The 24281-nt window shown below is 43.8% G+C and overlaps 1 protein-coding gene across 2 annotated transcripts in view; it reads left to right on the forward strand.

Annotated features, from left to right (window-relative positions):
* SUSD6 (sushi domain containing 6) overlaps positions 1 to 24281 on the forward strand; it is a 106276-nt gene that overhangs the window by 40063 nt on the left and 41932 nt on the right. For both annotated transcript variants that reach the window (XM_012438174.2, XM_012438175.3), the window contains exon 2: positions 8265 to 8438. In XM_012438174.2, the coding sequence (XP_012293597.2) occupies positions 8318 to 8438 (121 nt within the window). In that variant the 5' untranslated portion in view covers positions 8265 to 8317. The remainder of the gene's footprint in view (positions 1 to 8264; positions 8439 to 24281) is intronic.

Below are 24281 nucleotides of genomic sequence, written 5' to 3' on the forward strand. Positions count from 1 at the left end.
ATTTGAAGGGGGTGTAATTGTAATAAGAGTTTGATGTTTGCCTTTTCAGGTAGGAGCTGGAGATTAAAAGAGATGGATAAGGTGATATTCTGGCCTGACAGGATGTCAGAGTCCTGTAGAATCTGTGGCTGTTGAAGCACTCAAGTGTTAGTGGCACAAAGGAAAGGGGAAGATATAGAAGTAAGTAGGACTAGAAGAATCCATTGATCCACAGTGGGAGAAGACAGAAGAGTAACTGAATTTTGGGGGGTTGGAGGCATTAAGATCCAATGAATGTTTAGATATCTTTTGATACTGTAACCTGACTATTTCAGGGTGAGTAGGAGTACAGAGGGGAAGAAAGAGAGGTTAAGGAAGGGCCTGGGCAGCTTTGGCTGTGTTAGTCATTTCTCTTACTTATCACACCCCTCTAGGGAACTTTGGACTTCAAAGTGTTAGGACTTCTTATCATTGCAACCTGAAATGAAATGTAATTAGCTGGTTAAATTCTGTTCGCATTTCTCAAACTGTTCTTTGTTGTTTCCCATCGTGGCAGGATCAAGGTTGGTGAATATGGTTTATCAAAGGAATAAACTATCTTGTTCTAGACTGTCACCACTACTACCATTATCTCCTGTCTTGATTAGTCTGAGGCAAGAAAAGGATTTATGTTGGTTTTGTCATCCCAGTTCCCTATCTTAACTAATGGACAGAGGAGCCATGGTTTAAGAAACAATTTGTTCTAAAAATTACCTGTAGAGGCTGAGGCAGGCTGATCACTTGAGTCAGGAGTTTGAGACCAGCCTGACCAACATGGCGAAACCCTGTCTCTGCTAAAAATTAGCCAGTCATGGTGGCACGTGCCTGTAGTCCCAGCTACTCAGAAGGCTGAGGCATGAGAATTACTTGAACCCAGGAGGCGGAGGCTGCAGTGAGCCGAGATTGTGCCACTGCACTCCAGCCTGGGCAACAGAGCGAGACTCCATCTCAAATAAAAATAAAAATTACATGTAAACAGAGTCTGATTTTATCCATACAGCACCTGGGAGCCACACTTTACTGAATCAGGCTCCTCTTGTCTTCAGGAGAAGAGTTCAATAGTGTGAGATGACCTTACACCTTCAGCAGGACTTTGGCATTCTCGGCAGAACTGGGCCCCAGGGTAGCCAGGCACATGAACTGAGGAGATCTGGACCCTGGCTGCCTAGGGAACAGGGGGCCCTGGCTGTTTCCTGGCTGGCCCCAGCTGCTGCTGCTGCCTCCCAAGGCCAGACACCATTTTTGAAATGCGTCTTCTGGTGTTCCTGTTGTCTCCAGGGCACCTTTAACCTTATTAGCAGGCTCTTGGGTTAACCTGGAAGCATCTGTGGCAACAAGAAGCCAGTAAACAATGTGAACTTTGGGCTTGTGTTGCAGACTTTTAACACCAGAAGCCCACCATGCGTGTCATCATTTCTCAGATAGCCCTTTGCTGTCTTGGCTTCTGGCTAAGACTGTAAACGTAAGCCCTGGGTGTTTCTAATTTACAGAGCATTTCCTCATGTTTTGTTCCTTTTGAGCCTCAACAAAGCCTAGGGAGATAGTCAAGCAAGTAACAGCCCCACTTTACAAATGAGGAAACAGGGGCAGAGATGAACTAAGTGGCTTCCTCAGGATCAGAGCTGTGGCTTGAGGGCAGTGTTCTTCCTCATTGGAGGAACTTATGGAAAGGAAGTGAGTGTCCATGACATCACATTTGGCAGGGCACAGTCACCTAGCTGTTGATGTTGTGGGTTTACAGAGGTGGAGAGGCTGCCCTTTTGGGGCTGACAGTCTAGCTGGGGCCTCCTGCTACCATTGGCTATTGGGGCAGCAGCACTAGTTCCCAAGAAATAAAATCAGAAGGGTGACTCTCCTCACCTATGTTTTGAAGAGGAAAGCTGGCTACTGGGGGAAGAGATTGGATTACAACAAGAGAACAAGAGAAGGGTAGAAGCGGTGAAAAATTCTGTGGCTGAGAGAGACCTTACTTAGAGCCTTTTTCAGATGTGGAAACATAAGGCAGAGCCTTCGTAACCAGCCAGCTGTCTGGTGGCAGAGGTGGGACTGAGTCATTGCAGGCCCTCTCTGTCTCAGCTCCAAGTTCACACGTGGTATTCCTTGTGAGGATGGCTGAGTGCTAGTTTTGAACTTGAGAATTAGTTTCAGGTTCCTCTCCAGTGATAATTTTTTTTAATTAGGTGAAGTAGTCATGTACATGCTAAAGGAATACTGAAGTAAAACAGATTCTTTTTGTTTAAACAAAGTTTTATCCTCAGTATTTCTCTAGGGATAATGAATACCTAGTGTTAACTTGTTTTAAAATGCTCTTCTTTTTGCTTGATGTACTAAAGCCACAATCCCAAAACAGGTCTCGTTTTTCAAAATTCTATATTCCAAGCAGATTGTTTCTTAAAATGATTAGATTTATAGTGTGGCCCTTTCTCCACAGTAGCTGGGTCCTCCCATTCTGGGCAATACTTTGGAGTTTTAGGGGCTAGCTTTCCTCTCTTTTATTTCTGAAACAGTTAACTTTTGACCTAGCCTTACATATGAACACTCCACTGACTACCTTCCATTTATCTTTTCTTTGCAAAGCCCCCATTTCCATCACCCAGTCTGTTCTGCACCTGTCCCGTCTTAGGCTTCGTGGTGGAATTGGTTCATTGACTCAGGTAGCTGCTTAAGCAATAAGGCAGGAGCCAGTTGTTTCTGCAAAACAAAAACAAAAAACCCTAAAACCAATCAGGAACTCACACATGTACATCTTCTCTGCTCCAATTCTGTACTGGCTCCTCCCTACAGTATTCATGATTTTGGCAAACCTTTGCTGCCTGCCTGTCAGAGGCCAGGCCTTGTGCTGGCTAGTGAAGATTCCAAGTTGAGTAATTCACTGTCCCTGCCTTCAAGGAACTCTCAGCCTAGTATGGTGAGACAGATGAGCAAATAGGTGTGATAACCTGTTAAAGGTATAGTCGTAGCAAGGTAAGAAGGGGTCATTTCTACCTTGGAGGTAGGTGTGGTGTGAAGTGTCAGGGAAGAATTCCTCTAGATGACCCTTGTGCTGAGCCCCTAAAATGGCTATATTCCTGAGAGAGGGAGCAATTAAGTTTTTGAGATTTGTTTTAATGGCAGTTTGTTGAGAGAGAAGACAGGTGGTCTATTGGAAGGCCTTGCTACATTAACTTTATATTTTGTTTGAATAGGTAATATGTGTACAAAGTACAACACTCAAGATAGTAAAAGGAAACATGCAGTAAAAAATGTTTTTCTCCTTCCCTGTTAACCACTGATTTCCCCTCCCTGAAGGCAATCATTAGTTACCAATTTCTTGTGCTTTATTCCAGTTGAGTTTTTCGATACTTACAGATGTGTGTGTGTGTGTGTCCTTTAAAAATACATGCATATACACAAGTTATTTTTTTCACGTACTAATTTTAGAAGTCATTCCATATTAGCACAGGTTGAAGTGCCCTGTTCTTTTTACACCACTGCATGGTATTTCATTATATTGGGTGTACTATTTAAGCACCCCTCTTTGATGAACTTTTAGGTTGCTTTAGTCTTTTGCCTTTACAAGCAGTATGTGAATATCTTTCATATATGTCATTGCACATGTGATTTCTTAGCACAGATTTTAGAATTGATAGGTCAGACTATATGTGCATTTTTTTTTTTTGGATAGATATTAACAAGTTGCTCTCCATAGGGCTCTATATTTATTATAAAATGCTAGCCAGACAGAGTGGCTTATCCTTCTAATTCCAGCCCTTTGGGAGGCCAAGTTAGGAGGATTGCTTGAGGCCAGAAAGAAGTTTGAGAGCAGCCCAGGCAACATAGCGAGATACCCTCTGTCTTAAAAAAACAAACAAACAAACAAAAAAAACCTAAGCATGGTGTTGTGCGCCTGTAATCCCAGCTACTTGGGATGCTGAGGCAGAAGGATTGCTTGAGCCCAGGAGTTCAGGTGAGCTATGCTTACATCACTGCATTCCAGCCTGGATGACAGAGCAAGACCCCGTATCTTTAAAAAACAAAAACACACACTAAAAAACTAAATTTAAGATTCTTTACCATTTGGCAGGCCCCACAGCTCTTCTTCTGCCTGCCCCCATCCCCCAATCAAAATCCTCTAAAATCCCTACCAGAATGATCTTCCTAAATGAACTTAGTCTTATTTCCCTGTTTAGAATCCTTGTAAGGGTAAAATTTAAACCCCTCTGCTTAGCCCCTGCCTCCAGCCTTTGTCAGGAGTAATGTGCTTCCATGGTACTCTGATCCACTTGTATTTGGTGCCTCCTTCTTTTTCTTTGCCGCCTGCCTGCCTGCCTGCCTGCCTGCCTGCCTCCCTCCCTCCCTCCCTCCCTCCCTCCCTCCCTCTCTCCCTCTCTCCGTCTCTCCCTTCTTTTTCTCTTCTTCCTTCCCTCCTTTCTTCCTCCCTTCATCCCTCCCTCCTTCCTCCCTTCTTCTCTCCCTCCTTTCCTCTCACAGCCTTTAGGATTCAGCTTACCATCACCTCCTGTAGGCGGTCTTTCCTGACTACCACCACTTATGCACAGAACACCGAAGCACTATCTTATGTGGCCTCAGTTCATTCACTACTTAAATATTTTTTGTGCACATGCTGTGTTGTGGCACATGCAGGTGTCATTCTTGATGATCCACTGGTTATTGCCTCCAGGGGATGACAACTGCCTGGTAGGGTTACCTGGTGTGGCTGCATCTAAAACAGCAACACCAAAGGGCCCATTGCCAACTCTGTCACTGACCAGCTGGGGCCCCTGAGCATATCCCTTAACCCCTTTGGACCTTGATTTGGCATCTTTCAAATGAGATGGTGGAACTTGAGGAACTCTAAGGCCCCTGAAGTGCAGGTCTTATTAATGATTACAACAGTAACAGCAGCCAGTGTTTACTGAGGTCTTACAAAGTACCAAGCACTTTGCCAGGCACTTTGTCTATCCTAATCCTTATATCGACCCTATGAAGTTAGTATGGTTACTGTCCCCATTTTACAGATAAGAAAACAGACTAAGAGATGTTATATGACTTGACCACAAGGTCATAATAAGGAAACAGATTTGAATCCAGGTATTCTAACTTTACTGCTCTTAGCCACTTAAATGGGCACACATTCCACACACAGTTTTCTGTATCGTTTGGTGGTCACTCACAGACTCCACCCCAGATTCTCCAGGAACCATACCTGTTCTACAGTTTTAAAGGCTCAAACTGGAGTCTGGGTGAAAGCTGGGAACAGAAGACTGCCATAGTCACAATTATTAGAGGGAAGTGGGTGAAGACCAGTGGCCAGCTGTTCATGAACCTTTTGACAGCTTTTCAGTTACCCTCTTTAGGAAGGGAGCATAGGCCTGAGTTATGCTTCAGACACAGATTAAAATCAGATGGGGGCTAGGTGCAGAAGCTCGTGCCTATAATCCCAGCACTTTAGGAGGCTGAGATGGGGGGTTGTGGCCAGGAGTTTGAGACCAGCTGGGCCAACATGGTAAAGCCCCGTCTCTACTAAAAATAGAAAAATTAGCTGGGTGTGCTGGCAGGCACCTGTAATCCCAGCTACTTGGGAGCCTGAGGCAGGAGAATTGCTTGAACCCGGGAGGTAGAGGTTGCAGTGAGCCAAGATCATGCCATTGCACTCCAGCTTGGGCAGCAGAGCAAGACTCTGTCTCAAAACAAACAAACAAAATCAGATCTGGGTAATATATCTGGCAGAGTCCCAAGAGCATCCTTTATTAAGGTTATAGATGACAGACTCCCTAATCTATGCATATAAAGCCTTATTAATGGAGAAGGGTGTGTGTGTCTAACTTAAAAAAAGGAAATGTAATATTATATGGAATACCTATTGTAAACTAAAATAACTGGCAAATGAAATCAAAAAGTCAACTAAAATACAATAGGCCCACACCATAATGTATTATAATGTATTGTCAATCCAGTTGCCTCCCTAAAGGCTTATAGAAAATAATCTTTAAAGTCTAATGACCAGTGATGATGAGCATTTTTTCATACTCATCATTACTGGTATAAATGTCTTCTTTTGAAAAGTATCTGTTCATATCCTTTGCCCACTTTTTGATGGGTTTGTTTTTTTCTTGTAAATTTGTTTTGGTTCTTCGTAGATTCTGGATATCAGCCCTTTGTCAGATGGGTAGATTGCAAAAATTTTTTCCCATTCTGTTGGTTGCCAGTTCACTCTAATGAGTGTTTCTTTTGCTGTGCAGAAGCTCTTAAGTTTAATTAGATCCCATTTGTCTATTTTGGCTTTTGTTGCCATTGCTTTTGGTGCTTTAGTCATGAAGTCCTTGCCTATGCCTATGTCCTGAATGGTATTGCCTAGGTTTTCTTCTAGGGTTTTTATGGTGTTAGGTCTTAGTTTAAATCTTTAATCCATCTGGAGTTAATTTTGGTATAAGGTGTAAGGAAGGGGTCCAGTTTCAGCTTTCTGCACATGGCTAGTCAGGCTATGTGCTATTAAACAGAGAATCCTTTCCCCATTGCTTGTTTTTGTCAGGTTTGTCAGAGCTCGGATGGTTGTAGATGTGTGGTGTTACTTCCGAAGCCTCTGTTTTGTTCCTTTGGTCTATATCTCTGTTTTGGTACCAGTACCATGCTGTTTTGATTACTGTATACTTGTAGTATAGTTTGAAGTCAGGTGACATGATGCCTCCAGCTTTGTTCATTAGAGAAATGCACATCAAAACCACATTGAGATACCATCTCACACAAGTTAGAATGACGATCGTTAAAAAATCTGGAGACAACAGATGCTGGAGAGGATGTAGAGAAATAGGAATGGTTTTACACTGTTGGTGAGAGTGTAAATTAGTTCAACCATTGTGGAAGACATTGTGGCGATTCCTCAAGGATCTAGAAATACCATTTGACCCAGCAATCCCATTACTGGATATATACCCCAAAGGATTATAAATTGTTCTGTTATAAGGACACATGAACATGTGTGTTCATTGAGGCACTGTTTACAATAGCAAAGACTTGGAACCAACCCAAATGCCTATCAATGATAGACTGGATAAAGAAAATGTGGCACATATTCACCATGGAATACCATGCAGCCATTAAAAAAGGATGAGTTCATGTCTTTTTCAGGGACATGGATGAAGCTGGAAACCGTCATTCTCAGCAAACTGACACAGGAACAGAAAACCAAACACTGCATGTTCTCACTCATAAGTGGGTGTTGAATACATGGACACAGGAAGGGGAACATCACACACTGGGGCCTATTGCAGGGTGGGAGGCCTAGGGGAAGGATAGCGTTGGGGTGGGGGGGTGGATTTGGGAGGGATAGCATTAGGAAAAATACCTAAAGTCGGTGATGGGGTGGAGGAATGGATACAGCAAACTACCATGGCATGTGTATACCTATGTAACAATCCTGCACGACCTGCACATGTACCCCAGAACTTAAAGTATAATAAAAAAAAAAAAAGTCTTTAAAGTCTTGACCTCTGATTCTCTCTCCCCTCTCTCCCCCTCCCCTCCTTTCCCTCTTTTCCTCTCTCTCTCTTCTGGTTCCTACTTTTCTGAAATCATTGAACTAGAGTGGGTGGGTGGTAGGGCTAATTAGCAATTACAGCCCATTCTCTAAGTCCCATCCTGTTCCTCCTCCCCTCTCCCAGTCTTTGTTAGGGACAGCCAACAGAATGTGGTCACAGGTGTGTTGGGTGAGCTTTGATTAATTAGTCAATTTTTGAGATTCACGGCTGTCTAGTCAGATCCTCCAGCTCATCAGCCTTTGGCAGTTTAGCAAGCAGGCCAGGGCCCTCAGCTCCCACTGCTGCATTCCTTCTCTAGGCGGTGTATTCTCCCTTTGCACACGTGTTCTCTCTCTCTTTTGGTTAGTTGAACTTGTTCTGAGTCCAAGTGACAAAGGCAAAGCTTGACTTGGGTGTAGCAGCTCTGTGTCAATAGCCGCCTTTCTGCTGGAGCCTCCAGACAGGCAGTAGGGCAGAGCTGGGCAGTTTCTGAAAGCCCTGCTGTGCCTGACTGACACCGAGGTGAGACAGAGCTCACCTCCTGGCTCCAGCACCCTGCAGGCCTTGTTTCCCCAGGGAGGAGTTGAAAGCCACTTCTGTGCTTGTCTCTCCTGGCAGCAGAAATTCAGTTGCTAGAATTTTGTCAACTTTGTGTGTGATTATGGTTTCCTTACCAAAGTAGCTGCTTTTAACTTACTTATGGCTGAAGTTTTCACTTTATCTATGTCCTTGTTTGTTTGTTGGTTACAGGATTCTTCTGGATTTTAAATCTTTCTTTTTAAAAAAACTTGGACTGATAAAAGATGTGCCATGGCAGGATAGCACCAAAGAGCACCTCAGTGTTTGCCGTGGCCTCCGTGGGACATGGAGTGTTCATTCTACTGGTGATCCTTAGCACCCTGCTTGGAGACGGACTTGCTTCCGGTGAGTTCTGACCTGCCTTCTGTGTGTGGGTGGGAAAATACTTAATACCATTGTTTATCTAAAGACTAGAACAGGGGACTCTTCCTGGCAGGCAGTTTCAAGGAGAGCAGAGGGTGGAGGGCTTTTGTGCTATGGTAAATATAGCAGGGAGCCAGTCCTTCTGGGGCCTAATGAGCCAGTTGGAGGAGGAGTGTGTGGGACCCTGCTGGTGGTAACCTTGTCACCCCTCTCCCCTAGCCATAATCATCAGGAGGACAGAGGTATAAGGAACACAATATGCAGATTAAGGGTAGGGGAGGGATAGCAGGGGGTGGGGGGATTTGGAATCAGGCTGCCTGTGTTCAGTGCCCATTCTTACTACTTGCTTGCCCTGTGACGCTGAACAAGTTGTTTTACTGCTGCAAGCTTCTGTTTCCTCAGCTGCAGAATGGGATAATAATAGTACCTACCTCATTGGGTGATTGTGAAGATTGAGATAATACAATAAGTATGTAATGATTGTTAGCTCTCTTTTGTTTCTTGTCTTTCTGTGCTTTTTCGCAGAATGAGTGCGTAATTGAAGAATTATAATGTAGTGAAAATAGGACCTGGTCACTGACACTACAAATGTTGTGATCTTAGCAAGAGACTTAACCATTCTGAGGCTCAGCTTTCCCTCTGTCAAATGAAGGGGTTTACCTGGAATAACCTTTAAAATCACTTCTTTGTCCTTCAGTAAATGCTTTCATGATTCTAAGGACTTTGTGGCTGAAGAGGGTGAGCTGGAGGGACCCTAGCAGGGGCTAGAAATGCACCATTGAGCCTTTTTTGTTTGTTTGTTTGTTTGGGTTTTTTTTTTTTTTTTTGAGACAGAGTCTCACTGTGTCGCCCAGGCAGGAGTGCAGTGGCATGATCTTGGTTCACTGCAACCTCCACCTCCCGGGTTCCAGCGATTCTCCTGCCTCAGCCTCCCGAGTAGCTGAGACTACAGGTGCATGCCACCACGTCCAGCTAATTTTTTTATTATTTAGTAGAGATGAGGTTTCACCATGTTGGCCAGGCTAGTCTCAAACTCCTGATCTCAGGTGATCCACCTGCCTTGGCCTCTCAAAGTGTTGGGATTACAGGTTTGAGCCACACACCCAACCTATTAAGCCTTTTTGAGTTTTTACAGCCCTTGTTGCCTTCAACAGTGCTCTAGAGATCCTTCTAGGTGGTCTTTGTGTGCTCCTCTAAACAAAATGCCCTTTTAGAAAGGACCTGTTTGGGTGTGTACAGTAGGCCTCTGGGTGGTGTGCCACAACCTACCTCTGTGTCTGTGAGCTCTGGAATCACCATTGAACTCACCAGTACTGGTGTTCCTACTGGACTTCATTAGAAACACGTACATGGCACTTTTCTTCACTATGGGTGTGTTTCCTGTAGAGGGTCTCTGAACTAGAATCTGGAAGGGGACTTTGATGGGAGCAGTAGGGGAGTGGTATACTATGGCTGTAGAGCCTCCACAATTGAGTGTTATTTCTTTTATTCTCTATCAGCTGCCACCACCCAGTTACCCAACATAAACAGATAATAGTACAGTCCTAGCTAATTTTTTTTTCTGAATTGTTGGAAGAAACAATTACTGATTTTTTTTTGTTCCATTGTAGCCTTCTCCACTACCAACATACAGATTTGCCTTTCCTTCCACCCCATTCTGATACTTAACCCAAGCCTTTCCTCCCTAGTCATGAGGAGCCCCTGGCATAACCGAGGGGGCCATGATGATTGGGACCCCACAATGTGGGCATCATGGTTATATGAGGTTTCAAAGGAAGAGAAGACCAGGATGCACCAATATACAACGAAATGAAGCAAAGCCTCCATTTATAGGGTCACTCCAAAACCAGAGGAGGCCTCTAGAAGGTAGTTGCAGAACCATAAAGTATGGTGACTTTGTCTTATTCACCACTGTGTCTTTACAGCAGAAGTTGGCAAAGTGGCCCACAGGCCAAATCCTACCTGCCGTCTGCTTTTGTAGTCTTCCAGTTAACTGTTGATATTTTTAAATGGTTGGAAAAAAATCAGAAGGATATTTCATGACATGTAAAAATTTATATGAAACTCAAACTTCAGTGTCCATAAAGCTTTATTGAAACACAGCAATGCTCATTCATGTATATATTGTCTGTGGCTGCTTTTGTGCTACAATGGCAGAGTTGAGTAGTTGTGACAAAGACCATGTGGCCTGAAAAGCCTAAAATGTTTAGGCTTTAAAATATTTGGGTCTTTGTAAAAGAGGTTCTCCCCCAGCCCAGAACATATGGTGCTCAATAAGTATGCACATGAATGGAATGACTGTCAGAGCAGGAAGGAAGGAAGGAATAGTCAGAACCAGCTTGGGCTTCAGAGAACTGTGCACTTGCTGCCGAGAGTCACAGCTAATAGTAGGGCCAGGGCCTAGCCTGGTTGCTGGCATACCACTGTGACCTGCCAGAACCACAGAGTGTAGTGACTTTGTCTTATTCACCACTGTGTCTTTAGAGCAGAAGTTGGCAAACTGGCCCACAGTTTAGTGTCATGAAGCTATGCTACTTACCCCTACCCTCCCTTTTATTGGCTCCATCCTTCCCATTCTCCACCTCATATTCCAACTACCCACACCTTCCCAACTTCCCACTCAAGGTCTGAAATCAATTATCAGGTTCCATACTGGCTGGATAAGGAGATTATTATTTTCCATTGTGGAAAAATGTGTCTGTTTACAGTGTGGGCTCAGACCAGGATGGGAAAGTTGGCTCTTTTGTTTTCTTCCCCTCCCCCACCTGCAAAGAGTGCTCTCTCCCTGCCACCCCAACCTCCAAGTCTTTTCTACTCCCCATGAAACGTGTACTGGCAGGGGAAGGGGGTTCACCTTTGTTTAGATCCAGTGTACTAAATTGCCACCAATGTTTTCCCTCTCTTTGGAGTGACTTCTGGGGGGTGGGGGAGGTGCCCTTTCTAGGCCTGAAACCCAAAATACACCTGTATGTCTGTGCCTGACATAAGCAGCATGCCAAGCAGGCTTGCCCAGAAACCAAGATCTCAGATACTCTGAAGCCGAGAAAAGGCAGTTTAGTTCAGGAAAACGTCTTTTCCTCTTTTTGCGTTTTTTTTTCTTTTTCTTTTTCTTTATTTATTTTAGAGATGAGTCTTGTTCTGTTGCCCAGGCTGGAGTGCAGTGGTACAATCATAGTTCACTGCAGCTTTGACCTTCCAGGCTCAAGCAGTCCTCCCACCTCAGGCTCCTGAGTAGCTGGGACCATAGACATACACTGCCATGCCCAACTAATTAAAAAAAAAAATTTTATGTTGCCCAGGCTGATCTGGAACTCCTGGGCTGAAGGGATCCTCTCCCCTCTGCCTTTCAAAGTGCTGAGATTATGGGTGTGAACTACTGTGTCTGGCCTCCTTCTTGCATTTCTTACCTGTTCCTTGTAGCTGTTCCTGAACACACACTTCAGAGACATTTTTAAATGGGGGCTTGTAAAATATGCAGCTTTGCTATCCAGTGGGCTGTAGTAGACCCCAGCTGTATGTGTGTGTACATGCACATTCATGTCTGAGAATCCCACGAGACCTAGGTAGTGGGCATCCTCTGGGGGACAATTTGTCTGCATTATCTCTGGTCATAGATACCACAGTCATCATTATCTATATCATCTCATCATCAAATATCACAGTTTTGATCACAATCTAAGGTTTAGCAGGAAAAATCATGTAGGAAGAGGTACTTGAGAGTTCTAGAGTAGAATTGCATCATGTTTAAAGTTGAGGTTCCAGCCCGGGCATGGTGGCTCACGCCTGTAATCCAAGCACTTTGGAGGCCAAGGCGGACGGATCACCTGAGGTCGGGAGTTCAAGACCAGCCTGACCAACATGGTGAAACCCCGTCTTTAAAAAAAAAAAAAAAAAAGTTCAGGTTCCATACTGGTTTATCTCATCTACAGCTTGAGATTTAGAGTTATAGCAGAGAAAGTGTTAGAGAGGCGTTGGGTCAAGCTTTCCCTTGGTCATTCCTTTAAATTGGGAAAATTATTGGAAAGTTTCCTTTTTAAGACTGGCAAAAGGAGACATATCTTATTCTTCACACCTAGTCACATCATGCAGTGGGTAGATCAGAATTAAAAATAAAATCTATGCACATGCTACCCAATTTGCCTTTCTTGGACTAGGAGGAATTAAGATCTCTTCCATGTAGCAGCCTTTTTCAGATCTCCCAACTGTTTCATTTTACCTGTAGTCTTGAGACTTGCTGTCTGGCCTGAGGCAAATCACATGACCTGACCTCTTTGTGTCTTTGGCAAAACAGAAACAATAATCCTTAAGAATGTTAAGTTGGTATTGTGTAGACTCATAAAAATGATTGGAAGGCACTTGGCATATAAAATGTGTGATGTAATTCCCAAACAACAACAGAATTGGTATGTGACCTACTGTTGAGTCACAATGTGCAGTAGACTTATGCAGATGATATTCTTTGCTGTCATTGAAATATAAAGCTTAAGGTGCAAAGTACTGTTTGAGTTGGAGATAAGAGATTTTTGGAGCAGTTATCAAATTTGACCAGTGAGGAGGGATTAATTTACTTCGGGAATCCTCACTGCCTTCCAGAAAGCTCATGTTTGCATAGTTTGATCTCAGTCCAACTGGCTTGCTGACTCATAAAAAGCCTTTGTTTGCATTCTCTTTTTTTCCAAAGCTTATTTACTAAACATAGTATTTTACTTGTTCTGATTTTTTTTCCTCCTTAAAATGTTGCCATGACATGTTAGGCCATGTGAAATATCACACAATCACCTAAAACAATTTTAGAATATCAGGGAAAACACCCATCTGCATTTCTATATGACATTGAGAAAGCCAGGCAGTTAGTTTTCATTGAAAATGGAAAATGTTGAGAGCTAGGTTATCTGGGAGATGACTTGGCTTTGGCCCGTAGCAGAGAGATGTTGGCAGGTGGCCCTGGCTCACCTCATCTCGGAAGGACCCTGGAGTCAGAGATAATGTTCACTGAGTTGAGAGGAGAGGACAAGTGGGAAACTGATAGGTATAGAGCATCATATATGTGTCAGGCTCTGTTATCATTCCATATAAAGCTCTTAGAACACCCAGGATGGTTGTGTAACCATTTTATAAAAGAGAAACTGAGCCAGAGGAGAGGTTCGATAACTTGTTCAAAGACTGATGATTTTAAGTGATGAGGCTGGCTGGGATTTGTGCACAATATATCTGCCTCTTGCCCAGGTCTTTGCTGGGAGCCACACTACCTGTGATGAATGGCAGGCTTCACTGAGGCCTGTTTTTTGTATTTCCTGATGGATGTGCTCAGATCAACCTCCAGAAAATTATTCTGGTGGAGAAAGAAAGAGACCATGTTTTCTCCTGATGAATAAAAGGGTTACAGAGTCATCTCTGGGTTACCATGTTTCCCTCTGTGGTTGTTTCTGTTCTCATCTACAGTGGCTCTTGATTGTCTGGTTCCAGTTTAGGCACAAGGTTTGCCAAGGTGGTTCTATTCTTGGAAAGGAACAATAGGGACCATAGCAAATTGTTTGCTAAATGAGGATGTAGTTCCCAAAACATCCGCAAAGCATCTTCCTGTCAGCTGCAAACCCTGTTGATAAAAGTGATGTCATCTCTCCATGGTGTAATTACCTGTGACTATTAAAAAAACTTAGGGATTGTGGTGGGAGGCTGGATGGATCATTATAGGGCTTGTTGAACCTTGGTGTCATGAAAAGGCATTGAGAAATTACCCTCTGCAGACTAATTGTTGTGCCATGTTTAGAACATTGACAACAGATGGTACCACTCTTGCACTGTAAGTTTCTAATAAAAGAAACCTGGAGTCCACGTTAACTGGGTCTCAATTGAGTTAAAGCCCTCATTAAACACAGATTCCATCTGCTGAGCAATGGTGCCCCACTACCCTGCTCGCTTGCCAGCTTAGAGGTTATTCTTATCTACCCGACTTTCTGCAAAAGAGGGTCACAGGGTGCTAATAAAACAATTAGGGTTAGCACTCAGAATCTTCAGTGATTCTAGGTAGGTTTTCAGATGAACACCTCTCACCTCTTCTTACCCACTGGAAGATTCTAGTGCATCACTCAGTAGTGGAAGTCTGCAGAGGGTGTGAGGAGCCCTGCCATTCCAGGTGGCCTGTGCTGGTGTGCCTTGCTGCTTGGACTGTGGTCAAATCAGAAGTGACCTTGGCCTGCCTCAGATTTAGCTTTGCGGCTGAGAGGGGCAGTAACATTTAGGAGACAACCTTTCTGTGGTGCAGTGTTAATGAGAAGTGCCCTGGCTGCTTACTTCTTTCCAGCCCTGTTCATCGACCTCATCTTAAGCTAATTTAACACATGAAAATCCAAATTCACTGTAAGATGAGGGTGTGACTATAACTTTTTTTTTTTTCCTGAGACAGGGTTTCACTCAGTCACTCAGGCTGGAGTGCAGTGCCACTGCCGTGGTTCACTGCAACCTCTGCCTCCCAGGTTCAAGTGATCATCCCACCTTACTGCTTCAGCCTCCTGAGTAGCTGGGACTACAGGCATGTGTCACCATGCCTGGCTAAATTTTATTTGTATTTTTTTGTAGAGATGGGTTTTGCCAGGTTTTCCCAGGCTGGTCTTGAACTCCTGGGCTCAGTCAATCCACCTGCCTCGACCTCTCAAAGTGCTAGGATTATAGGAATTAGCCACTGTGTCCGACTGACTATAACTTTTTAAGAACAAGATTGTCCCTAGGATTTCTTCACACAGCTGTCTTTATGAGGTGGAGTGGGATTCAATTCATGTGCGCCTCAAATTAATAAATACCACCTGCAGCTCTCATGGAGCCACTGAGATCATGAGTATAGCTCAGTATTATATCTAGCTACGGTTATGCTTCAGCTCTTCACCTTGTTTTTTGGAATGACTGCATAGTCTGATGAAAAGCATGGACTCTGGAGTCAGATTATCTGGGTTGGAATACTGCCTGTATTCCTTGCTACTTGTGTTGCCTTGGATAATTTTCATGACCTCACAGTCTGTATTTCACCAGAATGGGGATGATAATGTCTGCTTTATAAGATTGTAGTGAGGATCAAATAAGATAGTATATGTAAGGCATTTGGAACATTGCCATGTACACAGATAATTCCCATATTGGAAGATTGGATCCTAGCACCAATTGATATCACTCCACACTTTGGTTTTATGACACAGCCACAGCTGCTTGGTTCAGACAGACTCAGGGTTGGAACGTGCTCCTGTTTCTTCTGTATCTCTTGGATTCTGTTTGATTCAATTCAGTGCATAATGAGTAGTAGAGTTAGATCCTTGATATGCATGAGGTTTTCCTGAGTCCCTAAATTCTCAAATAACACATGTTGGTTTCCCATACATGAAGGTGAGTAGCAAAGAATGGTAAATACCCTTCTGAGATGTTGGTGCTGGAGTGAGATCAGCTAAGTGATCTCACTGTGAACTGTTTGTTCTCTTCAGGGAGGCTGCCTTGTTGGTATTTCAGAGCTGATGTTCCTCAGGGATGCTATTTGTTAGGAACATTTGGAATCAGTTTTGAAACCTTACATATTAAATATGAGAATGCCAAGGTCTGTTCTTTTAAAGACGTATTTTATCAGCACAGTGATATGATTGAAAGGTTGGAGAGAGATCCAAGATGGCTGATGATTAGCAGCTCGGGCACGTACCTCCCAGTGAAAGCACAAAGAACGAGAGGACGCCATACTTTCAGATGAATATTTGTTGCTCACGGACCAGGAGATTCCCAGTGGAGGAGCCCCACGGGTCGCCAGGGCGACTCTTGTGGCCGGCGTGGTGGTTTTGCTGGTGCCTTAGCACGCCAGTTCTTGGTGCAGAGTCCGGAGATTCCCGGGCAGAAAAGCACCATCAATCTTAACACCACTGTTTCGGCCGGCTCAGTGGATTGCTCAGATCTCGGCGCAGGGAATCAACAAGTTGGACGTCAGCAACCCAGTTAGAAAGCCGGTAATTATAAAGACGACAGACGGACGAATATATAATGAAGGGAAGAAACCAGCGTAAAAAGGTAGAGAATACTCAAAATCAGAATGCCTCTCCCTCTACAGGGGATTGCAATTCCTCATCAGTAAGGGAACAAGGCTTAATAGATTACACGTGTGTTCCAATAACAGAAGCAGGTTTCAAAACGTGGGTGATAAGAAACTTCTGTGAATTAAAAGAACTTGTTCTAACCCAATGCAAAGAAACTAAGAACCTTGAAAAAAGGTTTGACGAACTGTTAACGAGAATGGACAATTTAGAGGAGAATATAAGTGAATTGATGGAGCTGAAAAACACAACACGAGAACTTCGCGAAGCATGCACAAGTTTAAACAGTCGAATTGATCAAGCAGAAGGAAGGATATCAGAAGTCGAGGACCAGCTCAGTGAAATGAAACGAGAAGACAAGAATGGAGAAAAAAGGATGAAAAGGAATGAGCAAAGTCTCCAGGAAATATGGGACTATGTGAAAAGACCTAATTTACGTTTGATAGGTGTACCTGAATGTGATGAAGAGAATGAATCCAAGTTGGAAAATACTCTTCAGGATATCATTCAGGAAAATTTTCCCAACCTGGCAAGGCAGGGTAATATTCAACTCCAGGTAATACAGAGAACACCACAAAGATATTCTTCAAGAAGACCAACCCCAAGGCACATAATCGCCAGATTTATTAGGGTTGAAATGAAGGAGAAAATACTAAGGGCAACCAGAGAGAAAGGTCAGGTTACCCATAAAGGGAAACCTATCAGACTTACAGCAGATCTCTCAGCAGAAACCCTACAAGCCAGAAAAGAGTGGGGACCAATATTTAACATCCTTAAAGAAAAGAACTTTCAACCCAGAATTTCCTATCCAGCCAAACTAAGCTTTATGAGCAAAGGAAAAATTAAATCTTTTGCGAACAAACAAGTACTTAGAGAGTTCACCACCACCAGGCCTGCTTTACAAGAGCTTCTGAAAGAAGCACTATACATATAAAGGAACAACCAATATCAGCCTTTCCAAAAATACATCAAAAAGCAAAGAACTTTAACACAATAAAAAATTTACATCAACTAATGGGCAAAACAGCCAGCTAGCATCAAACGCCGGTATTAAACCTATATATATTTTAATTGGATAAAAAGCCAAAACCCATCGGTATGCTGCATCCGGGCCCATCTTACATGCAACAATACACAAAGACTCAGAGAGAAGGAGGAAGATTTACCAATCAAACCGAGAGTAAAAATAAACTAATAAACAAAAAGCAGGAGATGCAATTCTCGCCTCTGATAAAGTAGACTTTAAAGCAACAAAGATCAAAAGAGGCGAGGAATGACATTACATAATGGCAAAAGGATCAATGTAACAAGAAGAGCTAACGATTCTATAGATCAATGAGATAGAAAATTAACAAGGATATTCAGAACTTGAACTCAGACCCGGAACAAGTAAACTTAATAAACATTTATAGAACTCTCCACTTCAAATACACAAAATATACATTACCACCTCACACCTATTCCAAAGGTGACTACATAATTGGAAGTAAATCACTCCTCAGTAATCGCATAGCATTTCATAGGTTTAAATGAAATATTGGTTGGCTGTTTGTTTGTTATCTTCTTCCCTTATTCCTTCCTGATTATATCATTAAGTATAATTATCAGTATAAAAGAGCTTTTCAATACCCATTACTAAATTGCATTCTAGCCTGGGCAAGAAAGCAATATTCCCATTCTCTCTCCCTCTTTCTTTTCCTTCTCCCTCCCCCCATTCTCTCTCTCTCTTTTTCTTCCTTTTTCCTCCTTCCTATTCTCTCTCAAAAAAAAAAAAAAAAAAAAAAAAAAAGAAAGGTTGCATTTTACATGATTCCAAAACACATCAGGGAGAATATAACATTAGAATTTAAAAATAAGAAATATCTTTTTCCCATTTGATAGTCCTTTTGCCTCCTCTTGCCTTTCTTAGCTATATTCATATTTCTTCTTTTAGGAACCCTTTTCTACCCAGATTTATTGGCATCCCTGGTGATGGAGATTTTTTTTCTTATTTAACTTCTTTGACTTATTAGCTTTGCCAGTAACTAAGTCTTTTAAGGAGAATTGTATAGTCATTCATAATTCTGGGAAGTAGTACAGGGAAGGTAGATTCTCTTCAAGATTTCTTAGCCAAGTTTTTTTTTTCATTCTGTTTAAATCGCAAAAGTATTTTTGGTATTTCAATGGGGAGGGGGAACAGAATGTTTCAGGAAGTTATGACCAAGTAAAAACAGGGCTATGAAATAATTCTGCTTCATCCTTTGTTATTCTGAGTAACAAGTGACACTTTATGAAATACAAAGGGCTTGATCAGTTCTTCCCATGTAGTAGACACATGTCTCCTTGGGAAAGGGCCGACCTTTGTGTTTATTGTCACTGGCTTGGGTTCTGATGGTTCAACCTTGTTGACTCTGGCTATGGTAAGAGGCACCAGAGAATGTCATTGTGATTGTCGCACACTAGACTATGAGTGGGTGGGTGTGAGGATCAGCCTCTCAGTGTTTCTTGAGCACTGGTCTAGGCACAGAGAGGTTTGGTGGCAGATGGGAGAAAAGTCTTGGATCTCTCTCTTCTCCACTGATCTCATTATGATCCAGAGGCTGGATTGGAAAGGAACCAGTGGAGTCTTGAGCCAGTGCAGCCCTATTAAGGCTCCTTGATAACTATGCATGGTTGCTCACAGTTTCTGATTAGTGGCCCATGAAGTTAGCAGGAGCCCTTCAGGAGGCTGTGTGGCTGTCTGCTTTATACTTCTCACACACCTCTCTGAGCTTTGATATCTCTACACACGACTCTTGGGGTTTTTGCTCTTTGTTCTTGATTCTGTATGTGTTTACATATAAGCTAATTGATCACAGGGACAAAATCCTTTGTATGTTGCTCGTTTGCTATAACCAGGCCAGTGATCATCCCAGCAGATTCAGCACACTCATCGTGGGAAAGGTACTCCATAGGTGGGGTTACCCCATAGGAGGATGCAGAATCATGGCTTGTCCTCCATGTGAGGAAAGCAGGAGCAAGTCCACGGCCCTCTGAGCAGTAGCAGCGTGTGGGGCCTCCCCACTGAGTGATGGTTCCTCATAGTATTCTGTCCTCAGCCTTCTAGGGAGGAAGTGGAGAAGCGTGTGAAAGTGTCTTCATGCCTCAGGGATGCAGGTGTTGTGGGGCTCTTCTGCAGAGAAAAGAGAGGGCCCAGGCCACCTTCCTAGAAGAGTACATTGCAGAGTATGCTACGTTATAGCTTGGGTGAGGATTTTGAACCCTGTATGGATCCTATTAGGTGATGAAGAGTTACATAGTTTGAAAGTATGTCCCCAGCTGGGCACAGTGGCTCATGCCTGTAATCCCAGCACTTTGGAAGGCCGAGGCAGGTGTATCACTTGAGGTCAGGAGTTCGAGACCAGCCTGGCCAATGTGGTGAAACCCCTTCTCCACTAAAAACACAAAAATCTGCCGGGTGTGGTGGCGGGCACCTGTAATCCCAGCTACTTGGGAGGCTGAGGCTAGAGAATCGCTTGTACCTGGGAGATGGATTGCAGTGAGCCAAGATCATGCCACTGCACACCAGCCTGGGTAACAGAGCGAGAATCCATCTCAAAAAGAAAAGAAAAGAAAAGAAAGTGTGTTCCTGTCAAATTTCATGTTCAATTATAATTGCCAATGTTGGAGGTAGGGCCTGGTGGGAGGTGTTTGGATCATGGGAGCAGATCCTTCATGAATAGCTTGGGCCATCCCTTGATGGTGAGCTCCCACTCTGAGTTCACATGAAATCTGGTGGTTTAAAAGTGTGTGGCACCCTCTCCCCACCCTACTTTCTCCCTTTTGTTCTCATTCTCTCCATGTGATGTGTCTGCTACCCATTTGCCTTCCACCGTGATTGAAAGCTTCTTGAGGCCTCCCCAGAAGCACATGCCACTATGTTTCCTGTACAGCTTACAGAACCGTGAGCCAGTTTAAATCTCTTTTTAAATAAATTACCCAGTCTCAAGTATTTCCTTTTCTTTTTCTCTCTTTTTTTCTTTTTTCTTTTTTTAGACAGAGTCTTGCTCTGTCACCAGGCTGGAGTGCAGTGGTGCGATCTCGGCTCACTGCAACCTCTGCCTCTCAGCTTCAAGTGATCTCCTGCCTCAGCCTCCCAAGTAGCTGGGACTACAGGCATGCGCCACCATGCCCAGCCAATTTTTGTATTTTTACTAGAGACAGGGTTTGACCATGTTGGCCAGGATGGTCTCCATCTCTTGACCTTGTGATCCGCCCACCTTAGCATCCCAAATTGCTGGGATTACAGGCATGAGCCACTGCACCCGGCCTCAAGTATTTCTTTATAGCAGAGTAAGGATTGCCTAGTACAAGGAAGGAGAAAAAGTAGGCTTTCATTACCAGTGGGAAGTGAAGATAAGTTGGAATGTATATGAAAATCATGCTGGCTCTAAACATATCCTGACATGAGAGAGGGGCTCTGGAAGTGTCACTTGGGTTTGGCTTCACTTTCTTACCTACTGCCTTTGCAGTGACAGCTTCCTCTACCTCTATGTCTGTTTCTAAAGATCAAGGCTAAGGGACGACTCCTTTATTTACTAAACATTAGCACCTTCAAGCCTATTCTCATCCTGTTCTTCCTGTGGCTAGAGTTCTACCTCCTGCCTCTTCCTGCCATACTTCTCTTTATCCTTCAAGGTCCAGCTCAGCTTCCTCTGTGGGACATCATCCATCTCCCTTACCACTAGAATTAATAGGGTTTGAAGGAAGGAGGGTAGGCTTTGAGTGTATTTCTTTCTTTTTTTTATTTTTGAGACAGAGTTTTGCTCTTGTTACCCAGGCTGGAGTGCAATGGCGCGATCTCAGCTCACCGCAACCTCCACCTCCTGGGTTCAGGCAATTCTCCTGCCTCAGCCTCCTGAGTAGCTGGGATTACAGGCACTCGCCACTATGCCCAGCTAACTTTTTGTATTTTTAGTAGAGACGGGGTTTCACCATGTTGACCAGGATGCTCTTGACCAGGATGCTCTCGATCTCTTGACCTTGTGATCCACCCACCTTGGCCTCCCAAAGTGCTGGGATTACAGGCTTGAGCCACCGCGCCTAGCCGAGTGTATTTCTTGAATGGAATTAACAAGAGCTCCTAGTCTTAGTTCTTTCTCTTGGGAGGATGTCAGACAGGTTTTCCTAGGAGCAGGATTCCAACTCTTAGAATCTTTTTTTTGAGATGGAGTCTTGCTCTGCTGGAGTGTGATGGCACAGTCTCTGCTTACCGCAACCTCTGCCTCCCGGGTTCCAGTGATTCTCCTGCCTCAGCCTCCCAGGTAACTTGGACTACAGGTGCGCGGCACTATGCCCTGCTAATTTTTGTATTTTTAGTAGAGATAGGGTTTCACCATATTGGTCAGGCTGGTCGCAAACTCCTGCCTTCGTGATCCGCCCACTTTGGCCTCCCAGAGTGCTGGGATTACAGACATGAACCACCGCACCCGGCCTTAGAATCTTGACTGACTTTGATTTGAAGGGATTGGCCAGCCTGTTATGACCTCTGGGAATTGCAGCTTTGGGGAACTTGAACCCTTTGTTCTGTACATCATGGTACATGAACACTACAGACTTGCTCGGAACCCTAGGGTTGCTGTGGGACAGATTGGGTTTGGTATTTTCATGAATGTTAACTCCTTTAGCAAGTATGTGTTGACATAAGGTGGGCAGGAGGTGTGTAATGCCACAGAGGGCTTTCTGGGGACGAGGTACTAGGCTGGATCTTGACAGAAGTTAATCATATGTAGTAAGCCTGTAAGAGGAGGGCGTCGGCAGCCAAGAACTGTGCTCTGCACTGAGGAATGCAGAGCTTATGGTTTAGCACTCTGATATATTCCACAAGTACTCGTTGAGCTCTTGCTGAATACCAAGACTGTGCCAGCTACCGAAAATAAAACAATTCCATGTGATACATGCTATGATCAGGGAAGTCACTACACTACTCAGGAATACTCATCAGGGGTCTCCTGACTCAGTTTGAGTTGGTCATGGAAGGCTTTTCCGAGGGAGAGAAGTCTACACTGGGATCTAAAGGCAAGTAGGAGTTAGTGGGTAGCAGGAGACAGGGTGGCATAGTCAGGTGAAGAAGGCAGTCTCTTGGGCCAGACAGGCTGGTTTGAATCCTAGTTCTGCCACTCGTGGAATTTAAAGCAAGCTTCTGAAACTCTACGTCCCTCAGTTCTTCATATCTGTAAAATTGGGATGATAACATGCATACCTTATAGGGTTGTGGTGAAGATGAAATGTTGCTGTTATCATCATCATTGTTATAATGTGGCACTTGCCAGTGGCAGGGACAGCCCACTGTTGCGGGGAGTCTGGAGGGAGGAGAGGAAGAGAGTATAGTGTCTGCTCTGCTCATCTCAGCACTTCTTTTCCTTGGAACTTCCCATGTCACTGTTGTAACTCTGGATGTCTGATATACTGTATTCCCTAAACTTCTTTGTTTCTTGCCCTGTGGACAAAGAAGTGGTCTCTTTCACCCTGGTGGAGTGTGTTCAGTAGCTGTAGTTTCAAAAAAGAAAACTAAAGTCTAACCTTAGCCTGAGAATTCAGGGATTTAGGTTGAGCACACCAAAAACACAGTTTGAGGAAGCACCCAGAGAGGAGTGAGATGCTGCTAGTGGAGGCAGGTGCCTGTCCTGGCTGAATTGTTAGAATTGTGGAAGAGGAGGAGCAGGAGGAAGAAGAGAAACAAGCTCTCCTGGAGTATCCTAAGGATCAAAGGGTTAAAGAAAAAACAAACACTAGTTAATGAATCAAGAGTTTGAACAAGTCTAAACAAGAACGGAAAGAGGATTGGAGGAGGATGTTAATTTTAGGTGCAGTTTGTAAGAGAGGATTGGGGATGAGAAGAGTAGCAGTGGGCACCTATTTAACCATGGGATAGGAAATGATGGGCTAGGTGAGGCTGCCCTTCTGGTCTGAGGGGAGATGTCACTCAGGACAGGCCACAGGAGTACATGCTTCTTGACCCTCATCACCTGCCTTAGCTCAGCCAACTCGTAGGAGGCATGTCTGACAAAGGTTCCTTATTTCAGCAAGTCTGATGCACCATGTGGGGTCCCATGTGGGTCTTAGTTGGCGTCACAAATTCCATGGGGAGGCTGGAGGGTGTCAGAGGTTCTTAATTGCTTGGGGAAGGGAGAAGAGTTGAGGAGCAGCTGGCATCTGAGCCCTTCAGATGTATTCCAGGATTTGTCATCTTGAATCGGGCTGGGGTAATTGGAGAAGTTGGGGTGAGGACTGTCTGTGATTTGATGTGTGCAAGGGTGCGGAGAACTATTGTGACTTCCAGCAGAGATATATCTCGGGTTTCTTTAGAGTGGCCTTTAGCAAAGGAAACCTTTCTTTATGCTGTTGTTCTCAATACCTTGTTGTTAGGCAGTTTAGAGTCTTTTGCTGTTCAACTGGCTTCTCTCCGTAGCATTCAGAAAATCTGTCACCAGTAGCACAGACTCTGGCCTTGCAGGAATAGTTAAGATTGTGAATAATAGGATTAAGTGAGATAATATATGTAAAAGTCCTGCCTAAATAATAATAAAAGTCTATTCCAATGGAAAGGGTTATTATAATACTATTTTTTCAGTCAGCATCTCTTTTCTGAATTGCTCAGAGCACTTCGTTAACACTAACTGGTTAATCCCCCATCCATCCCTGGTTGGAGGCTGGCATTTAATAGCCCCCTTTGTATACAAGATGAAACACAAGTTTCCAACAAAGCCCCAGATCTTGAGCTTGAAGCCCAAACCTATGGAATCTA

Source organism: Aotus nancymaae, unplaced genomic scaffold, assembly GCF_030222135.1.
Source record: "Aotus nancymaae isolate 86718 unplaced genomic scaffold, 86718_ANA_hifiasm-v0.15.2.pri h1tg000011l, whole genome shotgun sequence".
NCBI lineage: Eukaryota > Metazoa > Chordata > Mammalia > Primates > Aotidae > Aotus > Aotus nancymaae.